The sequence below is a fragment of the Mastomys coucha genome, unplaced genomic scaffold (genome assembly GCF_008632895.1).
Source record: "Mastomys coucha isolate ucsf_1 unplaced genomic scaffold, UCSF_Mcou_1 pScaffold15, whole genome shotgun sequence".
In the NCBI taxonomy this organism is placed as follows: domain Eukaryota; kingdom Metazoa; phylum Chordata; class Mammalia; order Rodentia; family Muridae; genus Mastomys; species Mastomys coucha.
The window spans coordinates 19530039-19546186 of NW_022196897.1; the positions used below are offsets into that span (position 1 = coordinate 19530039).

General features: G+C 53.4%; 1 protein-coding gene across 6 annotated transcripts in view; it reads left to right on the top strand.

Moving 5' to 3' along the window:
- Nucleotides 1-696: 696 nt before the first annotated feature.
- Prdm12 (PR/SET domain 12) overlaps nt 697-16148 on the top strand; it is a 21601-nt gene continuing 6149 nt past the window's right edge. Inside the window, exons 1-4 of one of the 6 annotated variants that reach the window (XM_031369758.1) lie at nt 697-783; nt 1192-1364; nt 8362-8552; nt 9974-10129. In XM_031369758.1, the coding sequence (XP_031225618.1) occupies nt 8478-8552; nt 9974-10129 (231 nt within the window). In that variant the 5' untranslated portion in view covers nt 697-783; nt 1192-1364; nt 8362-8477. Of the gene's footprint in view, nt 784-1151; nt 1659-3185; nt 6515-8361; nt 8553-9973; nt 10130-16148 lie in introns of those variants that run through there. The other 5 variants (XM_031369757.1, XM_031369759.1, XM_031369754.1 and 2 more) reach the window with 5 other exon arrangements.

Consider the following 16148-nt stretch of genomic DNA (forward strand, 5'->3'; position numbering starts at 1 on the left):
GACTTAAGATGAGTCATATTAAGTGCTTGGTTTTGTTCTGACCTCTCCTTACTTACTGGTTGGTTTCCATTTGCAGGTAGAGGTTCTTTCCTTATTCCCGTTTTGCAGATGCAGACACAGATAGGGAAAGTGGCTGTCTTGGTTCTTGGTAGAATCTGCAAGAGCCGGGCTTGGATGCACACCTGAGATACCCTGGGCCTTTCCCCATAGGTTCCTAAAGTATCCCTGGGGATGACAGCAGTGTTAGAAGGAACAGCCTGGGCATCATTTCAATGGCCACTGTGAAGCTGGAGCCTAGGTTTGGTCCGGGTACCAAAGGTTTCATGAAAGGAAAGTTTATTGTTTCCAATCTGTGGATGAAGCCAAGAAGCCACCAGCATGACAAACAGCCATCTGTCATCCATAGACACAGCACCTAGTATGTGTCAGACCCTAAAGAGCAAGGGACAGGACCACCGGAGTAGCCTAAGGCAGGCTGCCATCATTCCTGGTTCACCAGGGTGAGCCCTCCTGTAAGCTATTCCGAGAGATCAAGGGCTGGTTTTGCCATGGAAACTCCAAGCTGTCCAGGACCTGACACAAAAAAAGAAGTAACCCGAGGCCTCTCTCATTTCCAGGGAGCAGGTGAGGCAGATGGTAGGACACAGGCAGTTCCTCCTCCCCCGCCTTCTGCGGGGGTGGGGGGAGGGGGGGTAACGACTGCCGGGAGGCTGGGCTGGAAACTGGAAGCCCTTCAGGGAAGCTACTTGGGAAAAAACAAACAACCAACCCAGAAAGGTTGAGGTGATGGGGGTTGGAGGGAGGAGTATGGAAAAGGTACTCTGGGAGAAAAGGGGTGTGAGTAGGTTGGGAAGGGGTCCTTGGTATCCCTTGATGGCTGCCACCTCGACTCTAGGGAATCCAATCTCCTCATCTTTCCTCTCTGCTTATTTCCTGGAGCATCCTTTAGCCAGTACCCCCATTTTGTGTCTGAAGTTCCTACTACTTCTCAGCGGGACCTCTGACTCCTCTTAGTCCTGGTTTTCTTGCAATCCTTTGCCTCCTTCATCCCTTCTGGTGTTCGTGTCTCTCAGATGTTCACTTTGTTTGTCTCCTGCTGTCTCTGCCTCTGCCTCAGTCTCTCTCCCCACCTCTGCGCCCTCTGCCTCCAGAAACCTCGGTCAATCTGTCATTGCTTCTCCTGGTTCCCAGCCTCCTCCAGAGTTTTTCCAGTGGACAGCCAGGATGGTGGCCGAAGAGGGCTGAGCCATGGAGTATGGGGGTCGGAACGCCCTAGGAAGAAGAGACATCTAGCTCTGGACTCGTGGGAAAACTCTAGTCCCAGTCACCTGTCTGCCCAGGCTCCAGCTCAGTGCTCGACGTGGGTACACCGGGGCGCGCCTTTGTCTCTCACTGGTCTCAGAGGCTAATTAGGGTGGAGATGGGGCTAACAGAGAGACCACCATCTTCGTTCTGGCCACAGCCGACTCTCAGCTGCTGGCTCCAGTCACGTCAGTTGAAGACCGGCCCGCAAGAGTTCCCATTCGGTTTAGGCAGCCCGTCGCGCCTTTGTCCGCGTCCTCCGGGGCGCCCTGGAGCTACCGGAACCAGGGAGCGGGGGTACACCTGGGCCCCTATAAAGAGAGCATTTCCTGAGCCACGCTTGGGATGGAGAGGAGGTAGAATTGTTGTCTAAGAGAGAAACCGGGTGTGAGGATGGCGAAAGCCTAGAGGGTTTCAAAAAGGCGGGAGCTCAGTGTCGAGATAGAAGCTCACAGCCAGCAGGAAGCTGGGGCGAAGCCTGAAAACCGGGCGGAGTGGGGGGAGTGCCTGTAGCCTCAGGCAATGGCAAGGAGCTAGAAGGAGCCGGCTAGGCCGGCTTGGCTGGGGGCGTCAAGGGAGCCGCGGGAGGCTCGGCAGCGCAGGGCCAGGGTGCACACGACTGTGCCCAGGTGGGGGTTCCGGACACAGATCCGCCGCATTCTTCGCTTTCTTGTCCCCTCACCCCAGCCCCCAGCCCCGCTCGGCTCATTCCGGTCGATCGATACCTGCGCGGGACCTGCCCCCGCCGCTAATATCTTTTTAATGAGTTCTCGGGGCTTAAAGCCAGCAGGATCTGCCCTCCAGGGTGGATTTTCCCCCGGCAGATGTTTCGGGAGGAGGCGGCGCTCTGAGGCCCTGGAGTTGGTGGGACGACAAATCTCTCCCTGTGAGGGGCAAGGGCAGGAGACTTTCTTCTAAAGTTCAAAACAGGAGCTTTTTCTGCGGGGCCCCAAAATGTATTTCTTGGCGGACAATGAGCTTCTTTTCTCCTAGCGCCTCCGGGACGGGAGGGGCGGGGACCCATCGAGTTGGCCCAGCCTGACCGACTCACGCCTGGGGCACTGAGGCCGGGGACGACCGGCGGTGACTTAAGGGTTGGAATTTGGTCTACGCTGCCGCTGCCGTGGTCCCGATGACCCATCAAGGAGCAGAGCCCATTCGCACGCATTACAAGGAACCGACGTGTCCTGAGGGCTGGACCAGAGCCTCCGGCTGCTCCCCGTGCTCCGGGTCTCGTGGTTGCGGACGCGGACCCGAAGGGATGCGAGCTGGCGACTGGAAGGGACGAGGGACTCATCTCCGGGCTCGCACTGTTGCCCTGGTCCCCTGGGCTCCCTGCCAGAGGCAACAAGTTGGAATTAGCCCGGCCTGGCCGAGGCGGAGTCCTGAGACCCTCTTGGTGTACCTTGGCTCAGCCACCCATCGTTCCCATCCGATCACCACCCTATCCTGCCCTGTCCTCCTACACCCCACTCGGGGTCCCTTCGCTGGTGGGTCTGTTGGCCGACCGCTGCCTCCCTTGTCCCCACTCCCGTGAGCTGGGGGATGGGGCACGGGCGGCGGAGATGACCTCCGAAGAGCCGCTGCCGATTGATTCGTTCCGCCCAGAGTGCCGGCCGAGTGAATGGGGCTCGGGCGGCGGCAGCGGCGGCGGCAGCAGCAGCAGCGGGGATAAAGATGTTGTCCCTGAAAAGGGGGTGGGGGTGGGTGAGGAGCGGGAAGAGGGGCCATTCACTCCTGGCCCGGCCCCTCGGGAAGCCTCTGCGAAGAAAGAGGGCCGGGGTCTATTCAAGCCCTACGAGCCGCCCACAATGGGCCGATATACTGGGGGCCTCTCTATTAACGCCCATGAATATTAAAGAGATCGCCGAGCGACAGCCCGCGGGCGCGATGAAGGGGGCGGGGGCGGTGCCTTGGAGCTCCGACCCAGCCGGGTCCATGGGAGGGGTCTTCGCGCAGGCACACTCGGCGCCTGGGTCCCAGAGACGTGATTCATCCACTGTGAACCCGCAGCGTTTTCTCTCGAAGTCTCCACGCAAAGTGATGCGCGCTCAAGGGCCTTACTGTTCGATCCCGGTGGGCAGTCCTCCCTACAGGGTTTGATTTTGAGAGTGTATAGGGCCAGGTGGGACTATCGCTAGGCCAGAAGCTCAAAATTCGAGGGCGCAGCAACTACATCCCAGGTCTGTGAGCACCGCAGCTAGGAGGTTGTTTAGGCTTCCTCTCTCTCCTCCAGCATACTCTCCTCAGGTTTTGGGGGACCTGAGGAAAGTAAGGAGGGGGTCCTGGTCTCAGCCAGAGCCTTCCGTCCTTCTGTCCTTTGACTTCCGATCTTGGGATTGGAACGAAAAGAAAATTCGTTCCAGGCATGAAGGACTCTGGGACTTGGGAGAATTTCACAGTAGAGTGTAGATGAGAGAATTGTTAAAAATCCTGCTCAGCTCCAGGGAAAGCCAAAAGATCCGATCCGAAGGGTGACAGGCTGGGAAGAAAGCACAGCGTATAGTCCAACTCAAGCCACTGTCCACAGGAGCCCAGAGGCCCAGAGAAGAGAAGGGCTGTCCCCAGGATGCACTGCTGTCTTCCGTCAGTCTGCGGCAAGCGCTGAGGAAGACTTCGGGGTTGGAGGCTGAGACCCCCAGTCCTGATATTCTTCTGCCCAGCTCAGTCTCCTCTCCACTTAGGCTTCACAGAAGCCAAGATCCAGGCGCCGGTCAGGATCCCTTGCCACCCAGCCATTGGATTCCATACTCCCATCCAGACTGGACCCCTCCGCGAAAGGATTTAGCTCACCGGCGGCGGCATCTGCAAGGAACTCTTACCCACCGGCAGCACTTGCTCCTCTGCAGCGCTGCCCTCTGCTGGCGCCCTGCCCGTTGGTCCCTCTCCCTGCCCGGTACACCACTGGGCTCCAGAGGTTTTGCATCTGCAGACTTCCTATCGCCGGCTTGGCGCTTTAGTCTCCCGCCTGCCGGGCTGAGAATGCCAGAGACCACTGGCTCCAACTAGAGCTTATAGAGACCTGGAATCCCATGGTTGCCAAGAACGAGGCACGCTTAGCTCTGGGGAGCTGCTGGTGGGAAAGGGTTCTTTTCCTAGAGGCATTAGAAGCTGGCTCGTGGGTCAGATCTCAGTCCTGAGCTGCCAGCGCTACCCACGCCCAAGTCACAGGGCTTCGAAGGCCTGAAGAGTCTTCACTATACCGTGGAGACCTAACACGGGGAACTCACACAAACCAGGCTGCCAGGCTGCGGAACTTTCCGTTGCGCAATCTGGAATTGCATGGGAGGAGTGTGGAGGGAGGGGGTTCTGAGGACTTAAGCTGTTGAGTGAGGGGTGCCCAAACCCCCTCCAACGTGGTCCTTTCTGGAGCTGGTGTGGGGGTGGTCTAAGGCGTCCAGGAGGCTTCGGTGCACACAGGAAGCCGTGATCTTCCCGACTTGGCAACTCTTTCTGAAGAGGTGTGGAACTGGCTCCCAGGTACCTTGGAAAGACGATACAGAATCCACTGGAGGAGCGAGGGGGGATAGCGGGAAGGGGAAAGAAGGAAGAGAAAGGACCCGGGAAAGAAAGAATGATCATTAAGAGACCAAAAAGAAAGAGGAACGTCTGTCTGGCAGCTTCCTAGGTCGAAATCCTAGCAGCCTGACTCCAAAGCAGAGGCCAGCTGATGGCTTTGCCCTGGGCTGGCCGCAGTTTCAGAGGCATTTTGGGTCTGCAATTCCCATCTTACATTGCTCTAGGGTATCCCACAGATGCTAGCATTTGATGGCTTTTCAATACTCCCCACTCCCAGCTTAGTACTCGTAGGGCTGGGAGCCTATCTATCGTAGGTGAGATCCAGCCCCGACGGCGACGCCCGAGGTTCTTCCTCAGCAGCCCTCCGTGCTGGCAGAAGTTTGACACTGGCTGTGCGCGGCGAGCAGAGCTGTCGGGGAGCCCGTTTAGGGCGAAGCGCCCGCTTGGGTAGCGCTGCCAGCGCCAGAGATCTGCATCACCCAAGCTTTCCGAATGCTACCGCAGCCTAGGGAGTGAAGCCTCTAAAGAGTGCAGGAGAGGCTGTGGGGCTAAGGATAGGTGGGAATCGGACAGAGTACTGGGCTTGGTCAAGGAGAACAGCAAAGCTCAGGCAGCTCTGGGAGTGGCCCGCAGAGCTAGGAAGGTGAAGGTCTAGGCTGGGATCCATTGCTTGGCCCGGGTGGGCATAGGGACCCGTGGGGCCAGCAGCCACACGCCCCCTCTTGCTCAGTCTAGTCCCGGGAGTAAAGGCAAGCCTCGCTGCGCAGCATCCCCTTCTTCAACCCCAGCACCCCCCCCCACATGCCCCCTCCCCGCTCCGGGCCGCGGGCTGAGCCTCCCTCCCTGCCTGGAGCTTCCCACGGGGAGAGGAGGAGGGGGAGGAGGAGGAAGGATCGGAGGAGAGGGAGGAGCAGAGGGGGACTATTCTGAGCGGTCCGCACGCTGCCCCCGCCCCTCGCGCTGTCGGTGAAGGCTCCTTCGAGCCTGGCCGGGTACAAGTCTGTCCTTCGACGTCAGGGGGTCATTAATAACCAATTAGGAGGGTCACTGCGGCTCCTATAAAAGAGCCGAGATTTTGCCAAGGGGAGGACGGTCCTGGCTGGGCGAGTGGGGAACCGAGAGTCCTTGGTCGTTGTCTTTCTGCAGCCACCCGCCACCCACCCTTCCCGTACCCCTCCTGGTATCCACCCCTGTCTCCATCCGCGGACTTCCAGCCCTCCGTGCCATCTCTGCCATCTCTGCGGATTTTGTGAATCCCCAGCTTGATTCCCTGTCCTCCCAGCCATCCCTTGCCACGCACTCCCCAGTGCACCCTCCTCCTGCTCCTCTTCCTCCTCCTCCTCCTCCTCCTCCCTCGTGTTGTGTCACCCTCCTCTCTTTTCACTCCTTTGATCCCTCTTCGTTGCCCACCTCTCCGGAGTCCACCCAGTCATCCTTTCCGCGGCGCCGGCGGCGAGCCCTTGGCCGCCCATGATGGGCTCTGTGCTCCCAGCTGAGGCCCTGGTGCTCAAAACCGGGCTGAAGGCTCCGGGGCTGGCGCTGGCAGAGGTCATCACCTCCGACATCCTGCACAGTTTCTTATATGGCCGATGGCGCAACGTGCTAGGCGAACAGCTGCTGGAGGACAAGAGCCACCACGCCAGCCCAAAGACCGCCTTCACGGCCGAGGTCCTGGCGCAGTCCTTCTCCGGAGGTGAGTCATGCCGTCGGGGCTACTCTCCTTCTCTCTTCCTGGCTACCCCCAGTTCTCAGGTTAGAGGCGCGGGGGCCAGGTGGAGAACACTGGGGCTGGGACTGCCGCTCCCAGCCAGGATGCGCTCTCCTTGATCTGTGCACCTCAGTTTTTTTCGTGGGTCAAACCAGTGTTGCAACTGCCTCACGGAAGCAGAGAAGAGGCATCTAGGAATGCAGGAGGCTCTAGGACCAAATCCCAAGGAACGGAGCGACCTACCTCGGGCAGCCTGGGCTCTCCTGTGTCTCATCTCTCCACCCCACCCTCCAGCCTGGAGCTGGCGGTTTCCTGGCATTAAAAGCCTTACTGGGCGTGTAATAGCAGTTGACTCAAAAAGAAGGGGTTTTAAATTCATTTGGTTAACTTGGGCTTGACCCGAGAAAGTTCCCACTTAAACCAAAAACTTTAAAAGACAGCCGGGGCCGGGGAAGGGGCGGAGGGCGGGCAGGCCGTAGAGAAAAAGCCGCAGAGAGCGAGGGAGAGAAAGAGAGCGAGGAAAGTTTCTTTTCTTTAAGATGTCTCAAGTTCTTATTCCTCATTCGTCACCCCGCAAACAATATCTTTCCCCAGCGCTGGCGTCTCTGAGCGACGCCCTCTCTTCCCCTTTAAGATCGCTGTTCCTCTCTTAATTTACCGTGAAGACTAATTCCACTTCCATTCACGCTATGTCAACCATCTAATCCTGCCTTTTTGTAAGGGGAATTCCTCGGCCCCTTTTAAACAAGTCCCCTCCGCATTGAGATACAATTTACTGCTACAGCTTTCTTCCAGGGCTAATGAATTTAGAATTAGCAATTTCTTTCGAATGGAGCCGAATGAATGCGATCACTTTAACAGCGTAACAAATTGCCGGCCGCTCCGCAATGGACACCGTTTAACCCCCCCTTTCAGCCGGCCGGCTCGCCGGGTATTTTCCCAGGTAGCTTAGAGGGGAACCTTGTAAGACATGGAGGCCGCCCCTGTGCGCTTCAACGCTCCCACCCCTGCCGCAGAGGCCCCACCGGGGATCCTCTCGGGGTTAGGGACCGCTGGTTCTTCCTCGCCCATTAAAGCGACTTCAGAGCTCGCCTGAACCGGGTACCGCCCTCTCTGGCACTCTAGAACTTGGGAGGAGAGAGGGATACTGGTGTGGCAGGGAAGATCACGGGGGAGGGGTGTGTGAGTGTGTGTGTGTGTGTGTGTGTGTGTGTGTGTGTGAGGTGGCGCAGAGCTCAGTTTGTAGAAGCAAGTGTTTCTTCTGCGCTGGTGCCACCTTTCAAGCTGGGGCTCTGTCCCCAGTGCTGACCGAGTCCGGGAGGCACGCAGTGAACCCAGAAGAGCCAGGAACAAGACTGAGAGTCCCGGGTTGGACGATACCTCTTCGCCAGACCCAGCCTCAGTTTCCCTGTCTGTAAACACAAAGTGGTTTCAGTGGCTCCTAAGTTTTTCCGCGATGGAAGACGGTGAAGGTTGTGGATGTTTGGAGAATTTTTGGAAAGACTTTGAAACGAGCCCTAAGAGCTGATGATATAGCTCGGCGGTGGCGTAGCGTTTCATGCGCAAGGGTTTGGGTTCGATCCCCAGTAACTCTCCGCCCACAAGAAAAATAAAAGAACTACCATGAACCGGTTGCGTTTAGAGGGCACCGAGGGTCCTGGGTTGTAAAATGAAGCTGAACCTCTGCGCGCATGCCTACAGCGCTGGAGAGATTTGCCCCGAGTTGGGGCTGCTTGTGCTCTCAGGCACGAAGCAGGGCGAGAGCGCATCCGGGATGGGAAGATCAGGGTCATCTTTGCGCAGATATGACCGGCTTCCTCTAATCCCCATAGAAGTGCAGAAGCTATCTAGCTTGGTGCTGCCAGTGGAAGTGATCATCGCCCAGAGTTCCATCCCAGGCGAGGGCCTTGGCATCTTCTCCAAGACGTGGATCAAGGCAGGCACAGAGATGGGCCCCTTCACTGGCCGAGTCATTGCCCCAGAGCATGTGGATATCTGCAAAAACAACAACCTGATGTGGGAGGTAGGTGGGAGCTTTGGCAGGGATTCCGGCTGGCAGGTGGGCTGGCTCCCTGCGGGGGGCTGTATCTACTGGCGTCAGAAAGGAGCCCTGTCTCTGGCCCCTGCTAGAGCTTCAGTCCTCCCTGGGAGCTGTGGATGCTGGAGTTTGTACACTCCCTGGGAGTAAGACTCTCAAGGCCTGGAGCTTTCTCTGCCAAAGGTTCTTTCTCTTTTACCTGTTTTGGGAAATGTCCGAGCACTCTTGTTTCCAAGTCTCCCAAGCACGCCTGTTAGCCATATTTTGCAGCGTCCCACGGGCGCTAAGATCCAGAGGGGTCCTGATTGCACAGGCTGGGAAGGAGCCATCTCGCTGCTCAGGTTCATTCCCTGGCTTTAGAGGCAACAAGAGTTGGTCTCTGAGGCTGGCCTGTGGTGAAGTGTGGCTGGAATGGAGAGGGGAGAAGTGAGTGTTTCTGAAGAATAGGTTTCCCAATCCTGGGCCTGAGGCATCCAAAATAACCATGGCTGACTGGGTGTTGAGTCAGCAGTCTGATGGCCCAGCCTGAAAACTGTGAGGTCAACCCCCCTCAGTTATTATTCTCATTTTGCAGAAGGACCTGGGTGTCTGAAAGGCTCCCACCCCTGGCCTTTTGACTCTAGCCCACCTCAGACAGTGTCAGATACAGGGATGCCGGCCCTGTGGTGGCTCTCTCCCCATCATTCTTCCCTCGCAGACCCTCAGTAACCAGATGCTACACCTTCCTCTCCATCTTACTCCATCTTGCCACCCTAGCAGCTGCACCTGGCAGAAGCCCAGCAAGCTAAGGGTGGCAGCTGTTCACAGGACCTGGATGAGGAGAGCAGAGAGATGACCCCACCTCCCACCCCCAGCCCTTGCCTTCTCCCTTTCCTGGACACCTGGGCCTAGTGGGTGTCTTCCAGCTGTTGCCCAGTCAGAAAGCTAGGGTGTGGTTTGATCTCTGAGGACCCTTAGCAGCTTCACAGAGGGGCTTAGGTCAGGCCAAAAGACCCCAGTGAGCTAGATTTGCCTCCCAAGCTCTTGGATCCCTCTCTGAGGCCCTGTGCTATACTCTCCACTGCTCTGCCCCACGAATCTGCACCTTTAAGGACAGGTAGCAGAAGAGCATGTTGCCTGCTTAGGGATCTCTTGGAGACCTTTTTTCTTCTGGGGGTGGAGGGTCTGGTCACAGTGAGCCCATGGGTCCTTGAAAACTGACTCCCTATTTACCTTTTGCTTCGGACAAATCACCATGCCCCGCCCCCTCCAGCCTCCCTTTCCTGGACTGGAAGGCATAGATGACAATAGCTTTATTGACTTCCTAGAGCTGTTGGTAGAAAGGAGAATGTCAGCAGATAGGTCTGGCCTGGGTCACAGGTGTGGTCTGGCCCTGCCTCACCCATCACTGTTCCACCCGTGCTTAGGTATTCAATGAGGATGGTACAGTACGCTACTTCATCGATGCCAGCCAGGAAGACCACCGAAGCTGGATGACCTACATCAAGTGTGCCCGGAACGAGCAGGAGCAGAATCTGGAGGTGGTCCAAATAGGCACAAGCATCTTCTACAAGGCCATTGAGGTATGTGATATAGCAGTATGTAGGGATGAACGGGGATATGTCATGGAGAGGAGTGTGACCAAAGAAGTCAGAAGGATGTTAGTGCTGGCCCAACTGGCTCTGCCTGGGTGTAGGGCTCAGGCTCAGGGGCTATGACTGCCAGGAGTAGGCCCTGTATGGGAGACTTGCTGATATAGCTGGGAGAGGACGGGGCTTATAAGTCGATGCTGTGGTGAATATCTCAGATGTAGAGAAGCGTGTGCAGGGGTTCAGAGGGCAGAAGAATATAGAGAACAGGAGACCAAGTGGAAACTGGCTGGGGACCGAACTTGACTTTGACAACGGCCGTGTGTCCATATGGTTTAATTGCGTGTCATGCCTCATTCTGGGACCAATAATGTGTGATCCAGAACTCTGTCTCGGCAATAACAGCTCACTGTGTTAGGCCTCTCTCATACAACTTCACGAGGAGGATCTTGTGTTTATCCACAGTTCATGGAAATCTGTCATTTCTTGGAAGCTTGGAGCTCTGAACCGTTTCTTTAGGGGAGTGTTATCTGAGGAGAGTCTTGTGTCATAATGAGTGGGAGTCTTCTAAAGTGGGTGAAAGTGGAACCAGGACCAGGACACCTGCCTGGCAGGGAAAGAAAGCTAAAGGCGTTGGGGCTGGGGCAGGGCTGGTAAGCAGTGATAGCCAAAGGGGCACATTACCAGAGGGCACAGCCGTGACCCTTGATGTGCAGCTTGGCTGTGCCTTGCCCCAGACGTGGAAGTTGTCTAAATTCTGTAAGGGGGCAGCAGGGCTCTCCTGCCACATTTTTCTAGATCTTGCACTTTAGTTGACTTGGAAGTCCCTTGGTTGTTGGGATGGTCAGGGGTTTGGCTGCTCTTCAAGGTCAGAGAACAACTTCTTTTCTAGCCACACTCCATTTACTGGCGATGACTCTGAGCCTGAAGTCTAGAGCCTTCTGGGTGTCTATGCCTGCTAACTTCTGGGACTGGAATCTTATTGTTCCAGAACGACCAGACCCTTAGACTTGAACAGAACTGATAGCCTAATAGCCTATCAGTCTAGTTGCGTGGCCAGGACCTGGGTCAGCACCAACAAAACCAGGGAGGAAAGAGGAAAGAAAGGCAGGCAGGCAGGCACTGGTGTTCAGAAATCCCAGGAGCACTGAGGAGTGTTGGCATAGGGGTAGTACTGGAAGTAGCTCAGGCAGGACCATCTAACTGCACTGTCACCTCCTAGAGTTGGCTTTTGGCGTAGCTGAACTCACCCATAGCAAAGTATGAGTTCTAACACCTCTGGCTCCCTTACACACATTCAGACACACACACAGATAAATACACCCCTTTACATCCCAGTATGTGCACACTCCCAGAGACACACACCCACACATATGTATATACACACATATGCACACACATAACCTGTGTATACACACACATTCATACATACACACACACACATACACAGAGAGATACAGAAATAGACATAGACATAGGGACACGTCTGACTAGTGCGAGTCAAAGACAAATCAGGACATGTTAATAACATTTATCCAGATGTATGATATATTCAGGGGATAAGAACATTCCCAGGGAGGGATTAGAATTTATATAATTAGGGGGAAAGTTTATGTTTATCAGAAATTTATGTTTATAAAATTTTATAAACCTATAAATTTTATTTTAGGACCATTGAATTGACCCACATCTATATAGCCCACACATTATCACACGTATAATGTATCAAATACATGCCTCTTGCATGGCATTGTTGTACTTAGAGTAAACCATCCTGCTAAGAAGGGGTCAAGGAAACACAAAACATTTCCAAATTCTTTTTTTTTCTTTTGTTTAAAAATTTTTCTTTTTAAAATTTAAGACAGGGTCTCACCTGTCTCCATATAGAGCCCCTGATTTTGTATTTGTGGAATATCCTACAATAGCCATAGTGTATTCTTCCTATTGACGAGAGACATTTTCCCCCATTTTTTGGCAAGTAAAGGGTTACTGCTATGAAGTATGAACAGTGCTTGTGAGCAACAGGAAGACCAAGAATCAGATCCTGGTAAAGGTCTACATGGTGAGCTCCAGGCCAGCCAGGCTCACTGTGTAGCCCTAGCTGGCCTGAAACTCATATAGATCAGACTGACCTCGAAATGACAGTGATCTGCCTGGTTCGGCCTCCAGAGTGCTGGGATCAAAGGCATTTGCCAACATACCCAGCCCCAAATTGCTTTTCATAAATGATGCTGGGCACATTTTTTCATACCAGCAATTGTCTCAACCCATGTTATAACAATGTCAGAATTCCACTTATATGTCTGGGTGTGACCAGACATATTTCTGCTCACCTAGGCAGCTCCTGGGAAGTCTTGTATAATCTGTTGTTTGGTGTTGTGCTGAGGGACTGTTAGCCAAAGAGAGAGAGAGCTTTGCTACAATCTGTTCACTTGGTCTTCCTGCTCACGAGCAGCACTATTTATATTTCATAACAGGAACCCGTTACTTGCCAAATGTAACTCTTCAGTAGGAAGAAGACACTAGGACATTCCACACATACAAAATCATGAACTCTAAATGGAGACAGAGGTGACAGTTTGGGAGCTCAGGCCAGTACTAGAGCACCCATTCCAAAGTCTGCACTCCAGGTGGAGGTGAGGAGGGTGTGAGGACTTCTGGCTTTGCATCTGCCTGGACACTCAGTCCCGCCTCAAGTGCCTCAAATGGCATTTCTAGAAAGCATCAGCACAGAGCAGGTGGGGCCATTAAATATTAAATGAATAAATCCAGGTGATAGGGTGACTACAGGGACATACCTCTTCCAGGAAAGCAAAAGTGGCTCATCAGGAAGCAAGTGATTTGGGCAAGAAACCGGCACAAGGGGAAGCTGGAGGAATCCGTTATCACTATGTGGGGGAAGAAAATCCCCAGTCCGTTCCATTTCCATTTTATTGTATCGTATTGGCAAATGGTTGCCCTGAAATGTGACTTTCCCATTTTCTCTTGTTCCAGGGCAGCTGAGCCCTTTATTTTTTTCTAGAGCCTCACCTCTTTTCTCAGCCCTGAGGATAAGCACCATTTTCCTTTTGACCTTGCTCAGTAGTGGCTCTGATGAGTACCACCATTGATGATGGCTCCCATTAATGATGTTCGCAGGCGACATTATGACATCAGACATCTCTCATGTGCCGACACTACACTGGCAACATTTTTTGAAGGTCTAAGCAACTCTGGCTTCATAGTGGGGACCGAGCCCAGGGCTTATTTACTTTTTAAAATGGTTCTGCGAATTGAACCTTTGGGCCTTATATATACTGAACAGGCCCTGTATTGCTGAGCTTCACTGCATCTTTGTCCCCATTTTAATGATGAAGAAATGAAGGTTCAAGGTTTAGAGATAGAGTCTGGAGCTATGATTTGAACCCCAGCCCTTCTGCTACAGAGCTGGATGGCCGTGCTGTGTGGCCTCCCTGGCCAGCATCTTCTTGTTGGGGCTCTATTAATTGGTGTGTCAGGACATCTGTCAGGCACAATGGAAACTGATGATCATCCAGATGACATGGAGATGCTTCTGTGTCACCCTGGGAAGGGGCAGGTGTCAGGGGCAGGCTGCCTCTTGGGAGCATGTTCAATGGGGTGTCATGAATTTGTATTAGGAAAGCAAACCTGAAAGCCTGTCACTGCCCTTCTGTCATTGAAATAGGGCAGGATTCAAGTTAAAGCTGATCAGAACCTTAGGAATTAGCCAGAGGTCCTAAGGCTTGGCAGCGGGAGTCAGGCCATGCTGTTTCCCTCGGTTTGACAGAGTGGATTTTACAAAATGGGAATCAGTTCCTTTGGGAATTGCTTGGTTCGGGGTATGTTCCAAACCAATCTTCTGTTCCCAAAAACATAATTGACCAGCTGATTCAGGCTCACAGCCCTACTGCAGAGCCTAGCCTGGACCAGCACTAAACTCAGTAGGAAGAGAGCCTGGGAGAAGCCCGCAGGGGACTGTGGGTGCTCAATGCACTGAGGTGGTCTCTGGACCCTACTTTCAGGATCTCAGAGAAGAGGGTGCAGGTCTGGGGTCTTCTGGGCTACAACTTTTGGTGGATGTGGTACGTGCCCAGAGAGCATCAGTAACAATTGGGCATGCAGAGCTCCCATGCTCCCATGTTTTACCATGTCGTACAGTTGATCCTTATGCCCATAGGCTTTAGTTTTTAAGTGGAATAAAATTAATTTTAGCATTTATGAAATGGAGACCAGACATACAGGGGTTCCAGGCTCTGAAGTGCAAAGCAACTTGTAGTCCTGTTTCTCTGTGAAGGTGATGTGGGCCTCTCCAACTGCTCATTAGCCTCTAGCTGTCTGAGGTTGTTTCATTCCCAATTCCAGTACATTCTATTTAGTAGGCTTCCTTTTCTGAAAAGTCTTGCTTGTTGTCACTCTTGCATTTGCAGATATATAGATGTGATACATTCTCATTTTTAAAGTAGATCTTATAAAGATAGAAGTCACATAGTCTCTCCACAGCATTTTTTTTTCAAAGTCTCAAAATGACATGTTTTTTGGGGAAACACATGGAGAGAGGCAGAGGCTACAGATGGGCACCCAGGGCAGAAGAAAGAGAGAGAACCTTTCCATTACTTACCCCATGGCACAGTTAGGCCTTTATGCCCATGAAGCTAAATGTTTAAGTTGAATAAAACTAGTTTTAGTATTTGTTTATTAGATTTAAATAATATTTGTTTTATTATGTATATGCCTGTTTTGCATGCATGCATGTATGTATGTGCACCATACATGTATGTGCCTGCAGTCCCCAGAGTCTAAAAGAGGATATCAGATTCCTTGAAACTGGAGTCCCTGATGGTTGTAAGCCGCCATCATGTGGGTTCTAGGGCCTGAACCTGGGTCTTCTGAAAGAGCAGGCAGTATTTTTGATTGCTGAGTCACCATTGCAGGCCCTTCACAGGAGCTAATATAGCCCAGGCTGGTTTTGGGACCAGCCATTTGATATTTTGGTGAAGAAGACCTTGAACATCCTATATCCTCCTGGCTCTAACCCCCGAGTGCTGGGATGGGAGGTGCAGGGCCCTACATCTGGCTTACATGGAGCTGAAGACCAAACCCAGAGCTTCACACACCACAAGAGCACTCTACCGATGACTGGAATGCCCGCAGGCAGCCCCATGCCTGTGCTTCATGGGCCTGGAAGGCAAAGGCCTGGCTCACCACGGACTTTCATGCTGCCAGTGGCCCTGGGCTTTACTGCAGTGATTCAATGTGCCCAGTTCCTCACTGCTAGTTCCTCTGGAGCATCTCCAAGCTAGGAAAACAGCAGCAATTCCACACAGCTTCGGTACTGAGAGCTTCGGGCTTGTGGCCCCTGTGTAACCCAACAGCTCTCAGGGAGGCCTGTAAAACAGGGACTGTTCTGTTTTACAAGTCAAAGAACAGAGTGACACAATTACTCACTTGGCAGACACAGAGTCTGAGTGTCCCCTCTGACCCATGCCAGGGCTCAATGTGTGTGTGTGTGTGTGTGTGTGTGTGTGTGTGTGTGTGTGTGTGTGTTGTAGGGGAGCTCTGCAGCTTGGTGTGTGCACGTGGCCTAGAAGCTGCTTCAAGAGAGATGCTTAGAGACGTCAAAGGTCACACCTAAGGACCCAGTGACCCGAGAGCCATCTTGTACAGTAGCCTCTTTCCCAATCCATATTGTGAAAACAAACTAACAAGCTCTCAATCAATATCTTAAATACTTGGACTCTATCACCTTCTTCTCTGAGGCTTTCACGGGCCTTTTTCTTCTCTCCTCCTCTTCAAGGAGAGGCCTCTAGCTCTGACCTCTGGTCCCTTGGACAGTGACCATGCCTGTGAAGGAGAGGCTGGAGGACTCTGTGTAGCTCTGGTGCCAGGTTCTAAGCTGCCTGTTGTCTTGGAGACACTGCCTCATTTTGCTTGTTTATGAATTGTGCTTGAACTTTCCCAATGGGACTGACCACACACACACACACACACACACACACACACACACACACACTTC